The 8,041-nt window shown below is 36.5% G+C and overlaps 1 protein-coding gene across 4 annotated transcripts in view; it reads left to right on the top strand.

Moving 5' to 3' along the window:
- The first annotated feature begins 533 nt into the window (after window positions 1–533).
- LOC132053507 (uncharacterized) overlaps window positions 534–8,041 on the top strand; it is a 20,126-nt gene continuing 12,618 nt past the window's right edge. The window contains exons 1-6 of one of the 4 annotated variants that reach the window (XM_059445572.1): window positions 534–760; window positions 4,158–4,308; window positions 4,390–4,459; window positions 4,569–4,697; window positions 4,789–4,852; window positions 4,943–5,030. In XM_059445572.1, the coding sequence (XP_059301555.1) occupies window positions 4,205–4,308; window positions 4,390–4,459; window positions 4,569–4,697; window positions 4,789–4,852; window positions 4,943–5,030 (455 nt within the window). In that variant the 5' untranslated portion in view covers window positions 534–760; window positions 4,158–4,204. Of the gene's footprint in view, window positions 761–3,781; window positions 4,003–4,157; window positions 4,309–4,389; window positions 4,460–4,568; window positions 4,698–4,785; window positions 4,853–4,942; window positions 5,031–8,041 lie in introns of those variants that run through there. The other 3 variants (XM_059445574.1, XM_059445571.1, XM_059445573.1) reach the window with 3 other exon arrangements.

Below are 8,041 nucleotides of genomic sequence, written 5' to 3'. Positions count from 1 at the left end.
GAGTTGCATTTTTTAGGATTTGTTGAGACTTTCTTAGTGTTTAATGTTTATTGTTAATTGTTTTCCCAATGTTTTCGTTAAATCAGACAAACATAAATTGTTATTATATTTAATGGAGACTAAGCCCCCATTTGGCCATAAGAATTATTTACTTTATTCCGGAATTTTTTTCACTTTTTTCCAGAATCTGTGTTTGACCATGAGAATTCCGAATACAACTTGAAGTTGTATTTCGGAATACCAAAAACTCAAAAAACTTGTTTTTCACTTTTTTACAACTACATTTCACTAAAATATACAATTTCAAAAATTATGGCCAAACACAACTCCAACTCCAAAATTCCAAAAAAAGTAAATTTTTTTGGTATCTCCAGACAAGCGCGCCTAAAAGTGTTTAATTTCTCAAAACCTAAAGGTCTAAAACTGTTAAGTACATACTTAATAGACCACTTTCAACCTCCTCAATGTATAGAAACAATTTAAAAACCTAGTGCCGTAGCAAACTCCATGAAATCCGGCCAGCACCTCCTACTTGAAGGTCCATTCTCATCTCTTTTTCTTTGTCATATATTAAGTAGGCGTTTGTTTGGCCATAGAAACCAAACATTTTTCACTTTTATTTGAAGTTAAGAGTTGTGTCTGGTTATATTTCTTGGAAAGTATATTTGGTTGTTTGTAAAAAAGTGAAAACAGGATTTTAGGTGTTCTCCAAATTCCAAGCTCAACTTCAAGTTGTATTTGGAATTTTCATGTCGAAATGGTAACGTCTTTGTTATTTAAAGTTGTTGCGAGAACCTGATATCAATGATTTCCCGAGTCCATAGTTTCTTTCCGGGAAAATGGCAAAACTAGTCCATTATGTTTGAGGTTTAAAATAGTACCTTTAGCATACTACCCCCTGTGTAATAAGAGTTACCTGGTAACTGTTGCTGGTGTGAGGTGATAGGTATCCCGTAGAATTAGGGCACCACAGTTATTTAAAAAAGAAAAGTTAACACCTTTAGTTTCGGTCGAATATTTACTAACCCTTTTGGGACATTTAGAGGTAAATTTTGTGTAGTTTCTGATATTTTTTGATTTATTTCTAGAGTTTAGTGCAGTTTTTTTAGGTGTAATTTCTGGTAAGTTTTATATCTCTTGAGAGTCTGGTGCATGTTTTAGGATTGATGAGATTTTCTTGGTGATAATGGTTAAATCTTTTTTTAACTGTCATCATCAAATCTAACAAACATAAACCATAAACATTTGACATGAGAGTAAACGTGTTAACTTTTGACAAATTTAAAGGACCAAAACCGTTCAGTACATACTTAAGGGACTAGTTTGAACCTACGCTCAAACATAACCGACCGTTTTTGTCATTTTCTCGTTTCTTTCCATCTCAAGTGAATGTGGCTTGCTGTAAATCAAATGCTTACAGCTTTGGTCTTTTTTTTTTTCTTCCTGAGTTTTAGCATTAGCATCTGTGAATTTTATTGCGAAATCCGGATATGTAATGACTTTTGTGACTGGTTTAAGCTTGTATATGTATATCGTGTTGATTTGAATGAAGGGGGCATTTTAGATGATGAAATAGCCGAGATGATGAATCAGTCTATGTAGTGTCAGCTTGAATTCGAACTGATCTGTTCAGGTTAAAATCATTTGAGTACTGTATATTTGAAGACTCTAGGATGTTTGTCTATTTTGTTTTCTTCACCACTGTTATTGAGAAACTTAGTCAAGAATCCATATGTAAGTGATTTCCTTTAGGGAAGTGCATATTTCTCTTTGGATAACATTAGCAGAACGCGAATGAAAGCGCAGTCCTTGATAATTTGGTCCCCACTTGGTAGTTGCCAACTTTCTTTCATCTTGATTCTCTTCCTCTTGCCCATCCTTTTTGAATTCCATCCACAACAAGTTGTAGATTCCCTTGGATATCATCATGATTCCTTCCATTGCCAATGTAAATAATTCAATTTGGCATTTGTGAGGTTGCTTGCTCAAATTATTTGGCTAAGAATGCAATTTCCAGATTATATGTTGTACATGTGCATACTTTAAGCACACATGTGACCATCTGCTCTAATAGAATCAGACAGTGAAAAACTTTATAAAGGTATGCGTACCTCTTTAATTTTAGGGTATGGCATTGACCGCGATGGCTATTAAATTACTGACAATTAATAGGATCTTTAGGGATTAACTAGGTTGACCAGAAGGGGCTGAACTTCAGCTATATGTGCCTGAACTTCAGCCATATGAAACTTTAGACATCAATATTAGTCAATTTGTCTTTAGACATCCTGTCTGAATTTAGACTTGAACATCAATTTCCCCATCTATCCTCATTTGGAAATTACTCACTCCAAACATGATCAATATTTCCAAAACTTCCAATAAATCCCATTGATATATTCACATATTCTTGTGATGATACCACTCTCGTGTGGGCCCGAGTTCACCACAGGATCACCTTGAATATGCCATTAAAGGCCTTCCATAGACGTTTAGTCACTTCCATAAAACTTTGTTAATCCTAATCCCATGTTCCTATCACTCATAAATATTGACTAAAATATATCATGTCGGACACTGATAGTTCACGCCTAACAGTGGATTTGGTTTTAGAAATACACTTTTTATCTCCTATCACTTCATTTTCTCGAATACCCTAACTACGTCAACCCATACTTTCAGCAACGGAGGGAATATTTCATTGAAACTCTCACAATGTGCTAACATGGGTGATGTTTCTCCATTTTGTTGAATAAATCCAGGTTTGGTATGTTGATTGTGCTTATAACCTGCTATTAATTACACCTCTGTTTCTCACTCTGGCGCGAAGTTGGATTTGCAGATGGTGACTTGAGGATATTAGATTAACAATTTTCTTTTTAAGATGTTAACCATCTTAAATATTTAAAGTCAGTTTGGTGCTAAAGATAATCACCTAAGTAGTTAGAGTTGATGGTGGAAAGTCAGTAGTGATTTAATGCCTACCTAAAACTTAAAAGGATGGAAAAAATGGCGCCCTGTTCCTCAGAACCTTAGTGGACTTTCTGGATTTGCTTGACATAATTTCATGCAATTGAAACAGTCAGCAAGGTAGTGTAGAAAATAATAGACAGAAGTATAAGGCGAGGAACAAAAGCATATAAACAAGAGAAATTAATCTATATATTCACCAATGCTGTAGCAGAAAGATTATTCATCTGGGAGTCTAATTCAGCAAGTAGTGTCTTGAACTTTTCGATGTTAATTTCAGCATCTTCTTTTGAACTCGGTAAAGAAGAGAGAAAATACAAATGCAAATGGCAAGTCCATTGATTGATAATGTTAATTTCCTTTTTCTTTATTCGTGATTGATTGAAAGTAACGATTTCTAAATAGTTGCTGCCAGTCTATGTTGCACGGACTCTTCAACAATATCGTCGGGTGCGTGTCGGATACTCCAAAAGTAGTGCATTTTTGGAGAATCCGACACGGGTGCGGCAACGAAAGTGAAGAGTCCGCGCAACTTAGCTGCCAGTAACAACAACTTTTGCTGTACACAGCAACTAAGTTGCTCGGACTGGGGTGCAGTGTCCGTTACGGGTGTGGATCTAGAGGTCGAATCCTTCATGATCTAAATTTTAAAATTCGGGGATACGGATCCAGGTATGGATACGGGTGCGGGGATTCGGCTAAATTAATTCAAATATCTAAAAATAGAGTTATTAAACCTTAATTATGAGATATTATGTGGAAATCCTGAGGAGAAAATATTGATCAAGAGAAAAATCCCGGAAGGAGATAAAAGGAAAAAGAGTGTACATAGAAATTTCTACGTACAAGGTATTCCATTTTCTTCAATTTCACCTTGTCTTTTGTTTTGATTACAGAAATCATTGAATCTGTCCGGAATTTTTCCATCAATTTTGGTCAAAGTACCCAAAATCGTTTGACGTATCGGGTACGTGTCCCACACCCGCACCCACATCGTGTAGACACATGCAGCACCAAAAGTGAAGAGTCCGAGTAATTTAGCACATCACTCTTTTAACTCTTTGCCATTACATTATTTTATTAATAGAATTGATAAATCGTTACTGGGACCAGCATTTATGTTATTTTGGTAAGTTTTCCAGAAGCCTATCAGTTTTTTCACTTTAATTAATCTTTGTATTAATTAGGTTACTCGTGAGACACGCCGTGCATCATAAGAAATAACGGAGTAGTGATGGAGAAAGAAGAAGAGCTACAAGAATCTGCTACTCCTTGCTTGCATTTAGTCTCTGCTTTTTTCGCCTGTGAACCCCCCGATTTTGTTATCTCATATGCCAGGTTACTATTTTCAACCCCTGCTCATGTTAGCTAACACCAAATATAGCTTCATTTGGCTGAAAATATGTGAATTAAAACTAGGGAATTTGGAGGTGGTTCCATTACAGAAAGTGTGCAAAGCTTCATATGGAACGGATGTATCAACAAATCCGTAAGTTTATTAAGCCTCTAACTGTCTAGTTAATAAAATTTCTTTCCTGAATAGAATTATCTCTTGGGGTAGTTTTATTTGATTTTCGATGATCTTCTTAATGCTGCAGGATGTAAAGTATAATGGGCCTTATTTGAAAAGATTCTTAAAGAAGCTCATTGTTGAAATCGAGTCAAATGGGGACGTTGTTTTGGATGAATTGTATGAAAAGTATATCTTTTGTCTGGCTTGTGTGAAGGTATATATTTTTAAAAGTTGCTAGTAATGATTATTGGATTTTAGCATCACCATATAACCATTGTGATATTGGCCTTCCTTTTTGTTGCAAGGATGATGAATTGGCTAAAGGAAACACAAGAATGTTAAGAAGATTTTCATTTCTATTTCCCAAGGGTGGGAACTTTTCTTTCCATTCCCCTTTTTTTTAGAATGATGTGAAGCTACGTTTAGTAACATTGAGTATCTAAATTTTGGCGTACACAGATTGTTCACAAGCCTCGAGTTGTCAAATATTGGGGAAATTGGAAGTCACGTTGCAATGTTCACTTAACATGCTTGAAGGCGATACGGGGTATGTACTGTCCCTTGTTTTTTTTTTCTTTTTTGACGGGAGTTTGACTTGTTCAAGGATATGCAGCCCTAGGTTTCTTGGATTTGGTTGAATGATACTGCCCTTAGCACGTTTCCAGAAATGTTAAATTTTGGATGCTTTATAATTTTTATATGGAGATCCTCTTATTGCAGCAGTGAATGACTAACAAGCTTTCTGGGGTAACTTACCCCCCGCCCCTTTTTTTTTTTGGTAAAGGTGGTGTCCGTGTTAGCTCTCTCTCACCTCGACTAATCCACTTGGTACCTGCTACCTCCACAAGTATAGGATAACTCCATCCACCAAAGTTTACACAAACGGAAAGAAATCACCTAATTTCTTATATTTTTGTTTTCCCTCTGATGGGATTTGCATCGTGGTCTTCCACGGTTGGTTTCAACTTTCAATTGCTATGCTTACGCTTTAAGTTGATATCTATTAGTAGCCTAATAGGCTATATGAAAAAGTTTTTGGAAAGTAAAAGTGCTTATTTTAGAGAGTTACGCTTTTGACCAGCTTCTCAGGAAATATATGTGATTTTGAATAGTATCTGAAGAAGTCCTTTCTGATGTGAAAGGACCTGAAATTTGTAGCTTTCCTTGGAAGTGGAAACTGAATATTAATATTTTTAGGACAAATACCTTAAAAAGTTTATTTTTATCAAACATATTGCTCCTTATGTTGAATATTTTGATATATTTAAAGGCTGAATAGTCAAATAGACATGTAGTTGCATGGATGGTGGTCCACTCACCACCCTAACTCACAGGGTTTTATCCAGACACCTGAAATCGGTCAAAACATTTTAAGCACCTCTGGATCCGTGTGATGCTTACATGCCCTGACGTACATCAGATCCATGTTAGATAAATATATCCACATCCCTGTCTTCTTCTTTACTACCACCCCTATTCCAAACTAAAATCACTCGTCCATCTTCCGTACACAAAAACATCTAACAAGAAAAAAGACCGCCACAGTTCAGTCCCTCTCCGTCATCCTCCACTCTCTTTCTGCTTCACCCCATTTCTTTTACCTTGATAACATTTTAATCCAACTTCAGCCAAGAACCTCCAAGAATTAACAACAAAACCACCTCTCATGACCCCATGGTAAAACTCAAAAGAACCTCCAGGAATCAACAACGAAATTACCTCCCACAACCCACTATAAAACTCAGAATTAGGAACATTTTACAAATACCTCATTACTATAACCACTATCCCTTCACGCCTTCAGCCACCCCTTTCCCTGAAACCATTCTCTTTTTCACCCATATAGATACCCGATTTTCCTCCCTTCATCTTGTCCACCATTGCACCATTAGTGGTAACACCACTCTTTTCAATAAACCAAACATCTACCCATAAAAGTATATTCACTAAATAATCCCAGAAAACTTGTTCCCTAACCAAATGACCCTTTAGGCTTATGGAAGATACATCACAATTATCCAATCTCAATTCATAAAATACTCGAAGTTAGAACTTATGGCAATTACTACACAACTATCACCTAGATATCACAGAGTAATAATGTCTATAATGGTTTTGACTCCGAACTACAGGAATGCATGCTTTACTACCAAGGACGACCTCACTTTCACTCTCAAAATACGATGCACAGCTCAAGAATGCTACGACTCACACGGAAGCTTCAATTTATGACATTACATTATTGAACATATCATGATGCACACAAACGTCACTTTAGGCGGTCACTTTTTTGCACAATTTGCCATCTTTATGCCCTCACATAGACCAAAGAATGTCCCACACACATATATACAATGAAAAAGGGACAAAAGACTAAAGAGAAAAGAAGACACTCACTCTCACAAAGAATTTCATATCTACACATGCAAATACCATAGGCTTGCCCTTATTTTCTATGCTTTCATCCTTGGTTTGTTTAGTTGTGATCACGTTAGGACTTGTTTTGACTTGTAATATAGGCTCAGGGACGGGTAGGATACTTTTGGGGTATTAGTGACTCACCCTCCTTGAACACTATATTTCTTTCTTCACCTTTATTCACCTCTTCTTTTCTCCCGTTGTTTTCTTTTCAAATCTTCGACCTCGATGATTTATATCTAATCAAACTTAAACTTATTTTTGTGTTATAATTTTCTAATTTTCTTCTTTTTTTTCCAGGTTTTTTTCTTTTCTTTTAAGATATATGTACAACCACCACATCGAGTTTCATCCAACACAACATACGCCACCCCCAACATAGGTTATTGACCTCTACACTACACTTATACCACTCTCAACTTAGGCTTTTAGCCTCTTTTATCTCGTAGTATCAAGGAGGAACGAAGTGCCAAGCCTGAATACTTTCACAAAGTGGCACGCGTTTTGTTAATAAAGCCAAGAAAAAGGTCAAAAGGGTTTAAAAAAGGAAAACAGGGGAAATTTAAACATATATTTAGCTTTAGGGAAAAGGGTATTTATACAAAGAAAGCCTAAAATATCTCCAACCAAAAAATGTCAATTTAAACATGACTAACCGGACAAATTCTAGATTACACAAAGGGCGAACACCTAACAACTCCCCCCCTTCAAGGACAAATTTTTTTTACAACGGACCTCTTGACTTCATCACGCCAAAACCCCAAAAATCATAATATCTTCAAAGAATCAATCACTAATCAAAAATGTTTCAAGAGTCTTTAATTTTTTGAGGGGCCACTTTCCAAAAAATCCAAAAAAAAGTAAGTTTGAACACTACCAAAAAATCAAAAATACTTTTTTTATCAAGCCCCTCCCGTCCGTAACCAAAAAAATCCCCGGAAAAAATCGGGAAAAAAGCCGGGGGGGTTCCCAAACACTATTTCCTTAAAAAAAATCAAGAATCCCCCCCCAACGAAAATCCGAAGTCCCAAAATCAAAGGCCAAAAAGGGTGGGATACCCGGGGGGCCCGGGCCGTCTCCAAATCGGGGTCGGTTGCCTCGCCGGCCCACATCAAAAATCGCCTCGGGGCCGGCCCCCCC

This window comes from Lycium ferocissimum, chromosome 4 (assembly GCF_029784015.1).
Source record: "Lycium ferocissimum isolate CSIRO_LF1 chromosome 4, AGI_CSIRO_Lferr_CH_V1, whole genome shotgun sequence".
NCBI lineage: Eukaryota > Viridiplantae > Streptophyta > Magnoliopsida > Solanales > Solanaceae > Lycium > Lycium ferocissimum.
This window is presented reverse-complemented; position numbering and strand designations above follow the sequence as displayed.